Source organism: Rhinopithecus roxellana, chromosome 11 (assembly GCF_007565055.1).
Source record: "Rhinopithecus roxellana isolate Shanxi Qingling chromosome 11, ASM756505v1, whole genome shotgun sequence".
In the NCBI taxonomy this organism is placed as follows: Eukaryota; Metazoa; Chordata; class Mammalia; order Primates; family Cercopithecidae; genus Rhinopithecus; species Rhinopithecus roxellana.
The window spans coordinates 77,519,666-77,536,532 of record NC_044559.1 but is presented as its reverse complement, the minus strand read 5'-3'; the positions used below and the strand labels follow the sequence as shown (position 1 = coordinate 77,536,532).

Below are 16,867 nucleotides of genomic sequence, written 5' to 3'. Positions count from 1 at the left end.
TTTTTGTCAGGTTTATCAAAGTTCAGATGGTTGTAGATGTGTAGCGTTATTTCTGAGGCCTCTGTTCTGTTCCATTGGTCTATATATCTATTTTCATACCAGTACTATGCTGTTTGGTTACTGTAGCCTTGTAGTATAGTTTGAAGTCAGGTAACGTGATGTCTCCAACTTTGATGTTTTTGCTTAGTATTGTCTTGGCTATACAGGCCCTTTTTTGGTTGCATATGAAATTTAAAGTATTTTTTTCTAATTCTGTGAAGAAAGTCAATGGTAGCTTGATGGGGATAGCATTGAATCTATAAATTACCTTGGGCAGTATGGCCATTTTCACGATATTGATTCTTCCTATCCATGAGCATGGAATGTTCCTCCATTTGTTTGTGTCCTATTTTATTTCATTGAGCAGTGGTTTGTAGTTCTCCTTGAAGAGGTCCTTCACATCCCTTGTAAGTTGGATTCATAGGTATTGTATTCTCTTTGTAGCAATTGTGAACGGGAGTTCACTCATGATTTGGCTCTCTGTCTATTGTTGGGGCATAAGAATGCTTTTGATTTTTGCACATTGATTTTGTATCCTGAGACTTCGCTGAAGTTGCTTATCAACTTACAGAGGTTTTGGGCTGAGACGATGGGGTTTTCTAAATATACAATCATATCATCTGCAAACAGACAATTTGACTTCCTATCTTCCTATTTGAATACCCTTTATTTCTTTCTCTTGCCTGATTTCCCTGGCCAGAACTTCCAATACTGTGTTGAATAGGAGTGGTGAGAGAGGGCATCCTTGTCTTGCACCAGTTTTCAGAAGGAATGATTCCAGCTTTTGCCCATTTAGTTTGATATTGCCTGTGGGTTTGTCATAAATAGCTCTTATTATTTTGAGATACGTTCCATCAATACCTAGTTTATTGGGAGTTTTTAGCATGAAAGGGTGTTGAATTTTATCAAAGGTCTTTTCTGCATCTATTGAGATAATCATGTGGTTTTTGTCATTGGTTCTGTTTATGTGATGGATTATGTTTATTGATTTGCGTATGTTGAACCAGCCTTGCATCCCAGGGGTGAAGCCCATTGATCATGGTGGATAAGCTTTTTGATGTGGTGCTGGACTTGGTTTGCGAATATTTTATTGAGGATTTTTGCATCAATGTTCATCAGGGATATTGGCCTGAAATTTTCATTTTTTGTTGTGTCTCTGACAGGTTTTGGTATCAGGATGATGCTGACCTCATAAAATGGGTTAGCAAGGAGTCCCTCTTTTTGTATTGTTTGGAATGGTTTCAGAGGGAATGGTACCAGCTCCTCTTTGTACCTCTGGTAGAATTCGGCTGTGAATCTTTCTGGTTCTGGGCTTTATATGGTTGGTAGGCTATTAATTATTGCCTCAGTTTCAGAACCTGTTGTTGGTCTATTCAGGGATTCAAATTCTTCCTGGTTTAGTCTTGGGAGGGTGTATGTGTCCAGGAATTGATCCATTTCTTCTAGATTTTCTAGTTTATTTGTGTAGAGGTGTTAATAGTATTCTCTGATGGTAGTTTGTATTTCTGTGGGATCAGTGGTGACATCGCCTTTATCATTTTTATTACATCTATTTGATTCTCTTCTCTTTTCTTCTTTATTAGTCTGGCTAGTGGTCTATTTTGTTAATCTTTTCAAAAACCAGCTCCTGGATTCATTGATTTTTTGAAGGGTTTTTTGTGTCTCTATCTCCTTCAGTTCTGCTCTGATCTTAGTTATTTCTTGTCTTCTGCTAGCTTTTGAATTTGTTTGCTCATGTTTCTCTGGTTCTTTTAATTGTGATGTTAAGGTATCAATTTTAGATCTTTCCTGCTTTTTCCTGTGGGCATCTTGTGCTATAAATTTCCCTCTAAACACTGCTTTAGCTGTGTCCCAGAGATTCCGGTACATTGTGTCTTTGTTCTCTTTGGTTTCAAATAACTTATTTATTTCTGCCTTAATTTCATTATTTACCCAGTAGTCATTCAGGAGCAGGTTGTTCAGTTTCCACATAGTTGTGCAGTTATGAGTGAGTTTCTTAATACTGCTTGCTAATTTGATTGCACTGTGGTCTGAGAGACTATTATAATTTCCATTCTTTTGCATTTGCTGAGGCGTGTTTTACTTCCAATTATGTGGTCAATTTTAAAATAAGTGCGATGTGGTGCTAAGAAGAATGTATATTCTGTTGATTTGGGGTGGAGAGTTCTGAAGATGTCTGTTAGGTCCACTTGGTCCAGAGCTGAGTTCAAGTCCTGAATATCCTTGTTAATTTTCTGTCTCATTCATCTGTCTAATATTGACATTTGGGTGTTAAGGTCTCCCACTATTATTCCATGGGAGTCTAAGTCTCGTTGTAGGTCTCTAAGGACTTGCTTTATGAATCTGGATGCCCCAGTGTTGGATGCATATATATATTTAGAATAGTTAACTCTTCTTGTTGCATCGATCCTTTACCATTATGTAATGCCCTTCTTTGTCTTTTTTTATCTTTGTTGGTTTAAAGTCTGTTTTATCAGAGACTAGGATGGCAACCCCTGCTCTTTTTTGCTTTCCATTTGCTTGGCAAATCTTCCTCCGTCCCTTTATTTTGAGCCTATGTATGTCTTTGCATGTGAGATGGGTCTCCTGAATACAGCACACCAATTGGTCTTGACTCGTTATCCAATTTGCCAGTCTGTATCTTTTAATTGGGGCATTTAGCCCATTTACATTTAAGGTTAATATTGTTATGTGTGAATTTGATCCTGTCATTATGATACTAGATGGTTATTTTCCACATTAATTGATACAATTTCTTCATAGTGTCAATGGTCTTTACAATTTGGTATGTTTTTGCAGTGGCTGGCACTGGTTTTCCCTTTCCATATTTAGTGCTTTTTTCAGGAGCTCTTATAAGTCAGGCCTGTGGTGACAAAATCTCTCAGCATTTGCTTGTCTGTAAAGGATTTTATTTCTCCTTCGCTTATGAATTTTAGTTTGGCTGGATATGAAATTCTGGGTTGAAAATTCTTTTCTTTAAGAATGTTGAATATTGGCCCCCACTCTTTTGTAGCTTGTAGGGTTTCTGCATAGAGATCCACTGTTAGTCTGATGGGCTTCCCTTTGTGGGTAACCTGACCTTTCTCTCTGGCTGCCCTTAACATTTTTTCCTTCATTTCAACCTTGGTGAATCTGACGATTTTGTGTCTTGGGGTTGCTCTTCTCGAGGAGTATCTTGGTGGTATTCTCTGTATTTCCTGAATTTGAATGTTGGCCTATCTTGCTAAGTTGGAGAAGTTCTCTTGGATAATATCCTGAAGAGTGTTTTCCAACTTAGTTCCATTCTCCTCGTCACTTTCAGGTACACCAATCAAATGTTGGTTTGGTCTTTTCACATAGTCCCATATTTCTTGGAGGCTTTGTTCATTTCTTTTCATTCTTTTTTCTCTAATCTTGTCTTCATGCTTTATTTCATTAAATTGATCTTCAATCTCTGGTATCCTTTCTTCTGCTTGATCGATTCAGCTATTGGTACTTTTGTATGCTTCATGAAGTTCTCATGCTGTGTTTTTCAGCTCCATCAGGTCATTTATGTTCTTCTTTAAACTGATTGTTCTAGTTAGCAATTCCTCTAACTTTTTTTCAAAGTTCTTAGCTTCCTTGCATTGGGTTAGAACATGCGCCTTTAGCTCAGAGGAGTTTGTTATTACCCACCTTCTGAAGCCTACTTCTGTCAATTCATCAAACTTATTCTCTGTCCAGTTTTGTTCCCTTGCTGGTGAGGAGTTGTGATCCTTTGGAGGAAAAGAGGCATTCTGGTTTTTGAAATTTTCCGCCTTTTTCTGCTGTTTTTTCCTCATCTTCATGGATTTATCTACCTTTGGTCTTTGATGTTGGTGACCTTCGGACGGGGTTTCTGTGTGGACGTCCTTTTTGTTGATGTTGATGCTATTCCTTTCTGTTTGTTAGTTCTCCTTGTAAGAGACCCCTCTGCTGCAGGTCTGCCGGAGTTTGCTGGAGGTCCACTTCAGACCCTGATTGCCTGGGTATCACCAGCGAAGGCTACAGAACAGCAAAGATTGCTACCTATTGCTTCCTCTAGAAGCTTCATCCCAGAGGGGCACCCACCAGATGCCATGCCATCTGGAGCTCTCCTGGATGAGGTGTCTGTCGACCTCTGCTGGGAGGTGTCTCCCAGTCAGGAGACACAGCCATCAGGGAACCACTTGAGGAGGGAGTCTGTCCCTTAGCAGAGCTCATGCACTGTGCTGGGAGATCTGCTGCTGTCTTCAGGACTGGCAGGCAGGAATGTTTAAGTCTGCTGAAGCTGTGCCCACAGCTGCCCCAGGTGCTCTGTCCCAGGAGATGGGAGTTTTATCTATAAGCCCCTGACTGGGGCTACTGCCTTTCTTTCAGAGATGCCCTGCCCAGAGAGGAGGAGTCTAGAGAGGCAGTTTGACTACAGCAGCTTTGCCAAGCTGCGGTGGGCTCCGCCCAGTTTGAACTTCCCCACGGCTTTGTTTACACTGTAAGGGAAAAACCCACCTACTCAAGCGTCAGTAATGGCGGGCACCCCTTTCCCCACCAAGCTTCAGTGTCCCAGATTGACTTCAGACTGCTGTGCTGGCAGTGAGAATTTCAAGCCAGTTGATCTTAGCTTGCTGGGCTCTGTCAGGATGGGATCCGCGAAGCTAGACTGCATGGCTCCCTGGCTTCAGCCCCCTTTCCAGGGGAGTGAATGGTTCTGTCTTGCTGGCGTTCCAGGCACCACTGGGGTATGAAAAAAAAAAAAAAAAAAAAAAAAAACCTCCTGCAGCTAGCTCAGTGTTTGCCCAAACAGCCGCCCAGTTTTTGTTGAAACCCAGGGCCCTCGCACTTATTCTAAAATTGATCACATAGTTGGAAGTAAAGCACTCCTCAGCAAATGTAAAAGAACAGAAATTACAACAAACTGTCTCTCAGACCACAGTGCAACCAAACTAGAAGTCAGGATTAAGAAACCCACTCAAAACCGCTCAACTACATGGAAACTGAATAACCTGCTCCTGAATGACTACTGGGTAAATAACGAAATGAAGTCAGAAACCAATGACAACAAAGACACAACATACCAGAATCTCTGGGACACATTTAAAGCAGTGTGTAGAGGGAAATTTATAGTACTAAATGCCCACAAGAGAAAGCACAAAAGATCTAAAATTGACACCCTAACATCACAATTAAAAGAACAAAAGAAGCAAGAGGAAACACGTTCAAAAGCTAGCAGAAGGCAAGTAATAACTAAGATCAGAGCAGAACTGAAGGAGAGAGAGACACAAAAAACCCTTCAAAAAATCAATGAATCCAGGAGCTGGTTTTTTGAAAAGATCAACAAAATTGATAGACTGCTAGCAAGACTAATAAAGAGGAAAAGAGAGAGGAATCAAATAGACACAATAAAAAATAACAAAGGGGATATCATCACCGACCCCACAGAGATACAAACTACCATCAGAGAATACTATAAACACCTCTATGCAAATCAACTAGAAAATCTAGAAGAAATGGATAAATTCCTGGACACATACACCCTCCCAAGACTAAACCAGGAGGAAGTTGAATCCCTGAATAGACCAATAACAAGCTCTGAAATTGAGGCAATAATTAATAACTTACCAACCAAAAAAAGTCCAGGACTGGACGAATTCACTGCCAAATTCTACCATAGGTATGAAGAGGAGCTGGTACCATTCCTTCTGAAAGTATTCCAATGAATACAAAAAGAGGGAATCCTCCCTAACTCATTTTATGAGGCCAGCATCATCCTGATACCAAAGCCTGGCAGAGACACACACAAAAAAAGAGAATTTTAGACCAATATCCCTGATGAACATCGATGCAAAAATCCTCAATAAAATACTGGCAAACCAAATCCAGCACCACATCAAAAAGCTTATCCACCATGATCAAGTGGGCTTCATCCCTGGGATGCAAGGCTGGTTCAACATACAAAAACCAATAAACATAATCCATCACGTAAACAGAACCAATGACAAAAACCACGTGATTATCTCAATAGATGCAGCAAAGGCCTTTGACAAAATTCAACAACTCTTCATGCTAAAAACTCTCAATAAATTAGGTATTGATGGGACGTGTCTCAAAATAATAAGAGCTATTTATGACAAGCCCACAGCCAATATCATACAGAATGGGCAAAAACTGGAAACATTCCCTTTGAAAACTGGCACAAGACAGGGATTTCCTCTCTCACCACTCCTATTCAACATAGTGTTGGAAGTTCTGGCCAGGGCAATCAGGCAGGAAAAAGAATAAAGGGTATTCAGTAAGGAAATGAGGAAGTAAAATTGTCCCTGCTTGCAGATGACATGACTGTGTATTTAGAAAACCCCATTGTCTCAGCCCAAAATCTCCTTAAGCTGATAAGCAACTTCAGCGAAGTCTCAGGATACGAAATCAATGTGCAGAAATCAAAGCATTCTTATACACCAATAACAGACAGGGAGCCAAATCGTGAGTGAACTCCCATTCACAATTGCTTCAAAGAGAAGAAAATACCTAGGAATCCAACTTACAAGGGATGTGAAGGACCTCTTCAAGGAGAACTACAAACCACTGCTCAACGAAATAACAGAGGACACAAACAAATGGAAGAACATTCCATCCTTATGGATAGGAAGAATCAATATCATGAAAATGGCCGTACTGCCTAAGGTAATTTATGGATTCAATGCCATCCCCATCAACCTACCAATGGCTTCCTTCACAGAATTGGAAAAAACTACTTTAAAGTTCATATGGAACCAAAAAAGAGCCCACATTGCCAAGACAATCCTAAGCCAAAAGAACAACGTTGGAGGCATCATGCTACCTGACTTCAAACTATACTACAAGGCTACAGTAACCAAAACAGCGTGGTTCTGGTACCAAAACAGAGAGATAGACCAATGGAACAGAACAGAGCCCTCAGAAATAATACCACACATCTACAACCATCTGATCTTTGACAAACCTGACAAAAATAAGCAATGGGGAAACAATTCCCTATTTAATATATGGTGCTAGGAAAACTGGCTAGCCATATGGAGAAAACTGAAAATGGATCCCTTCTTTACACCTTATACAAAAATTAATTTGAGATAGATTGAAGACTTAAATGTTAGACCTAAAACCGTGAAAACCCTAGAAGAAAACCTAGGCAATACCATTCATGACATAGGCATGGGCAAGGACTTCATGTCTAAAACACCAAAAGCAATGGCAACAAAGCCAAAATTGACAAATGGGATCTAATTAAACTGAAGAGCTTCTGCACAGGAAAAGAAACTACCATCAGAGTGAACAGGCAGCCTACAGAATGGGAGAAAATTTTTGCAATCTACGCAATCTACTCATCTAACAAAGGGCTAATATCCAGAATCTACAAAGAACTCAATCAAATTTACAAGAAAAAAATAAACAACCCCATCTAAAAGTGGGCAAAGGATATAAACAGACACTTCTCAAAAGAAGACATTTATGCAGCCAACAGACACATGAAAAAATGCTCATCATCACTGGCCATCAGAGAAATGCAAATCAAAACCACAATGAGATACCATCTCATACCAGTTAGAATGGTGATCATTAAAAATTCAGGAAATAACAGGTGCTGGTGAGGATGTGGAGAAATAGGAACACTTTTACACTGTTGGTGGGACTGTAAACTACTTAAACCATTGTGGAAGACAGTGTGGCAATTCCTCAAAGATCTAGAACTAGAAATACCATTTGACCCAGCCATCCAATTACTAGGTATATACCCAAAGGATTATAAATCAGGCTGCTATAAAGACACATGCACACGTATGTTTATTGCAGCACTATTCACAATAGCAAAGACTTGGAATCAACCCAAATGTCCATCAATGATGGACTAGATTAAGAAAATGTGGCACATATTCACCATGGAATACTATGCAGCCATAAAAAAGGATGAGTTCGGCCGGGCACGGTGGCTCAAGTCTGTAATCCCAGCACTTTGGGAGGCCGAGACGGGCGGATCACTAGGTCAGGAGATCGAGACCATCCTGGCTAACATGGTGAAACCCCGTCTCTACTAAAAAATACAAAAAAACTAGCCGGGCGAGGTGGCGGGCGCCTGTAGTCCCAGCTACTCGGGAGGCTGAGGCAGGAGAATGGCGTAAAACCCCGGAGGCGGAGCTTGCAGTGAGCTGAGATCCGGCCACTGCACTCCAGCCTGGGTGACACAGCGAGACTCCGTCTCCAAAAAAAAAAAAAAAAAAAAAAGGATGAGTTCATGTCCTTTGTAGGGACATCTATGAAGCTGGAAACCATCATTCTCAGCAAACTGTCCCAAGGACAAAAAACCAAACACCGCATGTTCTCACTCATTGGTGGGAATTGAACAATGAGAACACTTGGATACAGGATGGGGAACATCACACACTGGGGCCTGTCATGGGGTTGGGGGAGTGGGGAGGGATAGCATTAGGAGATATACCTAATGTAAATGACGAGTTAATGGGTGCAGCACACCAAAATGGCACATGTATACATAACAAACCTGCACATTGTGCACATATACCCTAGAACTTAAAATATAATTAAAAAAAAAAAAAAAAAACCCAGGGCCCTGGTGGCGTAGGCCCCTGAGGGAATCTCCTGGTCTACAGGTTGAGAAGACAATGGGAAAAGTGTAGTATCTGGGCCCATTCCTCATTGCACAGTCCCTCACGGCTTCCCTTGGCTAGGGGAGGGAGTTCTCTGACCCCTTATGCTTCCTGGGTGAGGCAATGCCCCACCCTGCTTCTGTTCACCCTCTGTGGGCTGCACCCACTGTCTAACAAGTCCCAATGAGATGAGCCGGGTACCTCAGTTGGAAATGCAGAAATCACTGGCCTTCTGCATTGCTCTTACTGGGAGCTGCAGACCAGAGCTGTTCCTATTCCGCCATCTTGCCAGCCACCAGAGGTTTTTTTGTTTGTTTTGTTTTGTTTTGAGAGACAGTCTTAGTCTGTCACCCAGGCTGGAGTGCAGTGGCGTGATCTCAGCTCACTGCAACCTCTGTCTCCTAGCTTCAAGCGATTCTCCTGCCTCAGCCTTCCAAGTAGCTGGGATTATAGGAGTGTGCCACCACACCTGGCTAATTTTTGCATTTTTCGTAGAGATGGGGTTTTGCCGTGTTGGCCAGGCTGGTCTCAAACTCCTGATCTCAGGTGATCCAACCACCTCGGCCTCCCAAAGTGTTGGGATTACAGGCGTGAGCCACCACACCTGGCCACACAGTTTTATATAAACAGAATCACAGTCGTCAATGGCAATTCCATTTTTCCAGTTGCTCAGTTGAACCTTGGTCTCATCCTCAGATTTCGTTTTACTCACATGCTTCAAATCCAATTTCTCACAAACGCTGTTGGTCCTGCCTTCAAAGTATTCCCGAATCGGACCCACTTTTCACCAGCCTCTCTGGTACTTCACCATAGCCCCTCATCAGAATCATTGCCACTGTCTCCATCTGTATTCACTATTGTCCCTGTAGTCCATTTTCCATACCATATAGTCATCAGAGTGACCCTGTTAAAATCTAAGATGTATCTTTTTTTTTTTTTTTTTGCTCAAACCTTCTAATGGTTTCCTACCTCACTCACAGTAAAAGTCGTTACAGGGGCCTTCAAAATCTACATGACCTGGTCCCCTCAGTACCTCTCTGACTTTTACTTTTCACTACTCTCCTCTCTGTTGTCTGACACCAGCCACATTTCCTTCCTGTTTCTCATTTACCGCAAGCTCCTGCCTCAAAGCCTTTGTACTGAGGTGTCTGCCTAGAAAGCTCTTTCCTTTTCCTTAAGCTGTGTCCCCCACTAACTTTGGATTTCTGTTCAAATGACGTATTATTAAAGATGCTATGCCTGACAACCCTATCTAAAATAGTACTCCCAACCTACCCAGTCTAGCATTCTCTATCCTCTTACCTTGCTTTATTTTTCTTCATAACACTTATCACCACTTAATATATAGTTCTTTGTCTATTTGTTTATTTTCTTCCTGGAATATAGTAGGCACACAATGAATATTTGAATGAATATTGATTAAATGGGTATCAAACATTCCTGTGCTCTTAATCAGTCATCTGACTTCCCTGCATCCCACAGTTTGGGTTAAGGGATAGGCTTTTCTGGAAAAACAAAAGCAGGCTCTGTCTCTGGTCCTCCAACCCGGCAGCGTATGCCAGGGCTAGGTGCTGTGGCTGTGGCCACTTTTCCTTCTTGTAGGGCAAGCATAAAGATATTAGGTCAAAAAAAAAAAAAAAAGATATTAGGTCAGTAGGATTAAAGAGTGGGGCAAATGGGCTTCTTGGGCATGAGGAAGTCAAGGTTTAGATGTGAGCTGTTTAGAGGAGTTGTTTGGAAAAGCTATCTGCCCTGCAGCTAGTGATTACTGTCCCCATCACAGAAAGGAGAATGCTATTCTTTTTGTAAGAGGCTGAGTTTGAGTGTGGTCCCTTCCTGCTGGGAGAAAGGGGAGCCCTGGTTCCAAATATCTCATCTGGGCAACCCAGAGTGAAGCCTGGGGTTACTTTCAGAAGGTTCTGCTTGTCACACCACAGTTAACAAGGCATATTCCTGTGAGAAGGGGAAGGGACACTACCCCTTTTGTACTGCACAAAACTCACTTGTATCCATCTAGACTTATATCTTCTGACCCCATTCTCCCTATCACACAATAGCCAACAGCACACACATTGCTCTGCTGTCAGCTGCATAGTGAAGACCAAGAAAGTGATCTGGGATAGCAGCTGGACTGAGACTAAGTGAGAAACAGTTGAGCAGGTAGGACTTGTATTGGTCGAGATCACAGCTTGTCTCAAGCTAAAAATATAAGTAGATTGGGTAGGGTTCATAAAAAACAGACCCGCAGAGTCATAACTAGGCTGAAGTCCAAGATGACAGCCCGACATAGTCTACCATCAGGGCAGACCCTAGCTCTGAAGGCAGGTAGAAAGCCCTGGCCCACACGAGGGGTGTTTTAAAGGAAGCTTGGTTATGAGAGCTCCAGTTGGAGCAAAGAGACCTTTGTAGTCTGTGACTGGAATCTTCAAAGAGAACCCCCATGTGGAGATCCCCCAAACCTTGCTCCTAGATATTGGCATACTTTATTTGAATTCCGAAAAGGATATCACACAGATTTCTGGATATAAAATATCCTGATTTCATGGCAGGGATATAGGAGGGAGGGTATGATTATATGATTTTATATGAACCTAGTTGATGTTTAATGACATTACTTATTTAACTTTGTCAGTATTGATCAAGGCCATGTAGGATTCTCTATTCAAAGGAATTCTGTGATTAACTTTTAAAATTTTATTATTTACCCTAAATGTTTGTTTTTGAGAATCGAGGGATTTTTGTCTGATTCACACACTGTCTCTGTTGTTCAGTATGTGTATATTTCAAATTAGACAGATAAAATCATCCAAAATAATGATTTTGCTTTCATGAATAGACTCATATTAAATTTATGAGTATGATATATTCATTTTAATATTTAGTAATGTATCTGTTTCCACATCTATGTTCAAATTGTTTATAACCTTTATATATATCATATATCAGAATTTCACTATAATCACTCTGCTGCACTTCTATGCCGAATCTTTTCTTTCTTCTTTCTTTTTTTTTCATGAATACCTTGTAGAAAAAAGCATGCCTACTTGACAGCACTTTAGATGGTACTGTTTTCTGAATGATGAGGAAAAAAAGGATTTAGGGTCACATGGTCTGATATATTTGGACCCTGCCCTACACTGTGTATTCTCAGTAGTTGAAATATTACAGTTCAGTATCTCAGAACATTTTCCATAGGGGACGAAGAGCTATTTCAGTAGTCTTTCAGTGAAGAATTACAAAGATGGGCTATAGAAAAATCATATTTTATAATACTAAACCTTAAATGAGTTCTAAGTTCAGTGAAATTTCATTGTAACACAAGTTCAGCTAAAACTTGGTCTGTGGGTGGCAGGATCAGACACACAATTCGCAGTAAGGTTCCAGTACATTTCATTTATATGCATATTAATCATTGGAGACAAGCATGTAAACTTATTTTCCTTTTTGGTATTCAACAGAGACCAGTAAAAGATAGTTATCCCAAATGCTTTTCACTTGGTGTTAATTTACAAAATGTTGCTGAGAGTGAAGATGAAGAGTTTATGAAAGAATTCATTTTGACAGATTTACTCAAAGTAAAAGCTGCTGACTATGAAGATGATCAAGAACAAATAAAAAAACAGAAGGCAAATACTTTTGTACCAAGTAGTTCTCCAGGTAACATTCTTTTCCAGTAAAATATTCAAGTCATTAATGAATTATGTTATGGAATAATAGCTTTTCTGTATGCTGGATAAATAAAAAGTACTAATCTAAAATTATAGTAACTTTTCTATATTTGTTTTTCATGACTTCCCTGAAATAAGGGAACTGATTAAGAGAACTCATTCTTCATTGAAGAAATGTACATATATAGGCATATATATGTATATATATATGTAGAGAGAGAAAGAGAAAGTGAGAGAGGCTTTCTGCTAGACTTTAGTAGTAGGGTATTATAGTCGTTTGTACTACTTATTTGGTCAATATCCATTTAATATTTTGGACTTTAAAGTAATATCTAAGTTTTGTTGTTATTAAGTGGTCAACCAGCGCAAACTGCCAAAAGATATGATGCCACGTATTTTAGAAGATGAAGGATTCTATATTCAGAGAAAGCCAGAAATATATAAAAAGACCTGCAACAAAATGGAAAATCGCCTGCTTAAACTAGAAGAGGCAAGTGCACCAGCTAACAAGTTAAAACACTGGCTAGTATGTGACTTATTTAGCAAAATATTTAATTACTATACTTAAATATTTTTGATAGGGAAAATGTTGGTTTGGAGAAAGTGGAGAAATAATGTCATTACCTACACCTATTAAACAGTCATGGAATTTCAGACTAAACGTAAGGAAGGAACCTTTAAATCCGTTACTTAAGACCATATACAGGAAGGTAACCAACAATAATTTATTTGTAATTATGCTTAAAATTATTGTAAAATAAATTATATCTGGTGGTTTTGTGGTGTTGATTTATCCTTTAAAGATACTAAGTCTACTAATATAATGTCTAAATCATGATGAAATGTTAAATAGCCCTTAAAATTATAGTTTCAAGGAATATTCAATGATATGGGGAAATGCCCAAAATAAAATCTGAAGTGAAAAAAGCAGAATGCAAAATTATGTATGATGCTAATTTTACAAAAATAATGAATGAATGAATGATACTCAAGGTAACCACTATTGTAACTTCTACCACTATACATTACCCTTGTCTGTTAGTTTTACCTATTTTTTATAAATGAAATAATAGAATAGGTACTCTATATTGTGGTGTATAGCAATAGCTTGTTCATTTCTGTTGCTGTATAGAACTCCATAGTATGAAAAATACATTTATTTATTTATTAACCATTCTTTTATTGATGGATATAAGTTCCATCCAGTTTTTGGCTATTACTAATAACACTACCGTGAAAATTTGCACCTCTTCTGATAACTGTATGTGTATGCATTTTCTGTTGAGTAAATATCTCAGAGTAGAAATGCTGGGTTATAGGTTTGTAAATGTTAAGTTTTTATATATAGTGCCAAATGGTTTTCTAAAGTGGTTGTGCCAAACTATACACAAACTAAGAAGTGTGTGAGAGTTTCAGCTGCTTTGTATTCCTGTCAACATTTGGTATATCTGTCTTTTAAATCATAGTCATTCTGGTGTACATAAGTTGTATTTCATTGAAGTTTTAATCTGCATTTCCCTAATGCCTAGTGTAACTGAACACCTTTTCATGTCCATTGGCTATTAGGACAGCCTCTTTTATGAAAGCTTGGTTAAGACTTTTAACCATTTTTTTCTTATTGGATTGTCTGCTTTTTCTTATTGATGTGTTGATTTCTGGATATGAGCCCTCATATAATCTACTCTATGGCTAATCTTCTGTCTATTTTAGTGCATTCTCACACTGCTGTAAAGAAATACCTGAGACTGGGTAATTTATAAATAAAAGAGGTGTAATTGGCTCATGATTCTACAGGTTGTACAGGAAGCATGATGCTGGCATCTGCTTGGCTTCTGGGGAGGCCTCAAGAAACTTCTGGGAGGCCTCAGGAAACTTGCAATCATGGTGGAGGGCAAAGAGGGAGCTGGCACTTCACAAGGCCAGAGTAGGAAGAAGAGAGAGAAGAGGGGAGGTACCACACACATTTAAATGACTAGATCTCATAAGAACGCTATCACTAGAACAACCCCAAGGGGATGGTGTTAAACCATTCATGAAGGACCCACCCCCATGATCCAATCACTTTGCACCAAGCCCCACCACCAACATTGGGGATTACAGCTCAACGTGACATTTGGGTGGAGACACAGATCCAAACCATATCACTCTCTTACCTGTGCTTTTTGATGGGATGTTCTTAATTTTAATGTAGTGTAATTTACCATTTTATCTTTCTTTAGGGTTAGCACCTTTTATATCCTGTTTAAGAAACTGTGCTTACTCCAGGTCTCAAAAGTATTCTTCTGTTTTTATTCTAAAGAGTTTATTGTTGGACCTTTCTCATTTAGAGTTACCACCCATCTGAAAAGTACTTTCTGTGTATAGCATTAGGTAGGGGGTCATATTTCATTTTATCCACATGGATATCCGATTGACTTAATACTATTTATGGAAAAAAATCAATAAATCTTTTCTCATTATAATTCATTGTCATCTTTGACATTAGTCAGCTGACCATCTATGTCTTTAAAAATAAAGGACTAGTCAATGGAAAGACCTCCCATGTTCATGGGTTAGAAGACTTAATATTGTTAAAAATATCCATATTACCCAAAGTGATCTGCAGACTTAGAGCGATCCATTTCAAACTCTCAATGACATTTTTTTACAGAAATAGAAAAAAATCCAATAATTAATAAGGAACATCAAAGGACCTTCAAAGTAGAAGCTTTATATTCCTGACTTCAAAATATATTACAAAGCTACATTAATCAAAACAGGATGGTACTGGCATAAAGACAGACATATGGACCAATGGAACAGAATGAAGAGCCCAGAAATAAACTCACATATATGCAGGCAAATGATCTTCAAGAGGATGCCATGACTACACAATGGGGAAAGGATAGTCTCTTCAACAAATGGTGCTGGGAAGACTGGATAACCACATGCAAAAGAATGAAATCAGACCCTTATCTTACATCATACACAAACATCAACTCAAGATTGAGTAAAGACTTAAAAACAAGACCTGAAACTATAAAACTCCTAGATGAAAACATGGAGGAAAGCCTTTATAACATCGTTCTTGGCAGTGGTTTCCTGGATATGACACCAAAAGCATAGGCAACAAAACAAAAATAGAGAAGTGAGACTACAACAAACTAAAATGCATCTGTTGCAGTAAAGGAAACAATCACCAGAGACAGAAGGCAACCTATGGAATGGGAGAAAATATTTGCAGACCATATATCTGATAAGAGGTTGAAATCCAAAATATATAAGGGACTTATTGAACTCAGTAACAGGAAAACAACCCAATTAAAAAATTGGTAAAAGACTTGAATAGACATTTCTCCAAAAAAACCAAAGATGCATACAAATGGCCAACAGACATATAAAACATGCCTAACATCACTAATTGTCAGAGAAATGCAAATCACAACTACAAGAAGATACCACCTCTCACCTCTTAGGATGGTCATTATTTTTTAAAAATCCCCTGAAAATAACAAGTGTTGGCAACAATGTGGAGAAATTAGAACTCTTGTACACTATTGGTGGGAATGTAAAATGGTGCAACCACTATGGAAAATAGTATGGAGTTCCTCTGCAAATTTAAAATAGAACTGTAATATGATCCAACAATCTCACTTCTGGGTATTTATCCAGAAAAATTGAATTTAAGATTTTGAAGTGATAATTTGCATTCCTATGTTCATTGCAGCGTTATTCACAATAGCCAAGAGGTGGAAACAACCTAGCTGTTCATTGACAGTTCAATAAAGAAAACGTGGTGTATGTAGCCATAAATAATGAATCTTGTCATATGCTAAAACATGGATGAAACTTGAAGATGTTATACTAAATGAAATAAGTCAATCACAGAAGAACAAATTCTGCATGATTCTGCTTATATGAGGTATCCGAAGTAGTTCAGCTTCATAGAAGCAGAAGGTAGAATGGTGATTGCCAGGGGATTTGGGGAGAGAGAAATAGGGAGTTGCTGTTCAAAGGGTATAGAGTTTCAGTCATGCAAGATGAAAAAGCCCTAGGGATCTATGGCACAACATTGTGCTTATAGTTAATAGTACTGTAAACTTAAACATTTGTTGAGGGGAGATCTCATGCTTTGTAATTTTTACCACAAAAAATAGGACCATTCAGATTTTATATTTTCTCTAATTTGTCTTCTACTTTTGCTTTTTAAAAAATTATTTTTTCTCTCTGAATTTTAGTTTGCATATATTCTATTGACGTGTCTTACCATTCACTTATATAGTTTTCTGCCATATTTTATCTACAGTTAAATCCACCCAATGATTTATTTCCCTTTCTTTATTTCTTTCATATGTTTAAAATGTCCCCTTCTTCACCTTAAGGAAAAGATTTAGTGGTGTTTATTTGCCCTTGTGTTCTTTCTAGTATAGGCTTAATTTCTAAATTTTAAATTTTTTTGCCATTTCACCTAATTTCTGAGTTTAATTCTGATTTATGTTTTAAATGTCATATAACTTCCATATAAATTCAGCTCACTGTGAAAACCACATTTCTATTTATATTTGGTTT

The 16,867-nt window shown here is 38.8% G+C and overlaps 1 protein-coding gene across 1 annotated transcript in view; it reads left to right on the top strand.

Annotated features, from left to right (window-relative positions):
- Positions 1 to 16,867, top strand: part of CC2D2B (coiled-coil and C2 domain containing 2B) — a 143,099-nt gene that overhangs the window by 24,530 nt on the left and 101,702 nt on the right. The window contains 3 exon segments of the mRNA XM_030940402.1: positions 12,110 to 12,308; positions 12,673 to 12,809; positions 12,901 to 13,029. Of these exon segments, the coding sequence (XP_030796262.1) occupies positions 12,110 to 12,308; positions 12,673 to 12,809; positions 12,901 to 13,029 (465 nt within the window).